General features: G+C 52.5%; 1 protein-coding gene across 1 annotated transcript in view; it reads left to right on the forward strand.

Moving 5' to 3' along the window:
• Nucleotides 1–231: 231 nt before the first annotated feature.
• ETH_00043190 (uncharacterized protein) overlaps nucleotides 232–444 on the forward strand; it is a gene marked incomplete at both ends in the record, with an annotated part of 2,579 nt that continues 2,366 nt past the window's right edge. Inside the window, one exon of the mRNA XM_013376513.1 lies at nucleotides 232–441. Coding sequence (XP_013231967.1) covers nucleotides 232–441 — 210 coding nt within the window. The remainder of the gene's footprint in view (nucleotides 442–444) is intronic.

The raw sequence follows: 444 nt of genomic DNA on the forward strand, positions 1-444 counted from the left end.
GCAGTACCCTGGGGGCCCCCTGTGGGGGCCCCCAGGGTACTGCTGTTGCCTGCCTCGTTTGTCTTTCTAGTTTTTATGATGTTTACTGCGAAGTTTATTCTATTAATTGATTTTAATTAGATTTAACTGTTTTAATTCAATTGCATTAAACAAATCCTCATTTAACCTTTTTTATTTGCTTCGATTTGCTGCTCCCGAGTCTTACAGTCTAGGCAGCAGTTGCGGCTAGAGATGCTGCAGAGAGCAGCAGCAGCAGCGGCAGCAGCTGCGCACGCTGCTGCACCTGCTGCTGCTGCTGCTCTCGCTGCTGCTGCTGCTGCTGCTCGGAAGCCCTACGCGGCCACGCATCTTTCAACTGCAGCCGTAGAGGCTGCGAGCAGAGACTGCAGCAGCAGCAGCAGCTACTGCAGCCACAGCAGAAGCAGTAGCAGCTACTGCAGCCAC

This window comes from Eimeria tenella, genomic scaffold, assembly GCF_000499545.2.
Source record: "Eimeria tenella Houghton genomic scaffold, Eth_scaff3588, whole genome shotgun sequence".
Lineage (NCBI taxonomy): Eukaryota > Apicomplexa > Conoidasida > Eucoccidiorida > Eimeriidae > Eimeria > Eimeria tenella.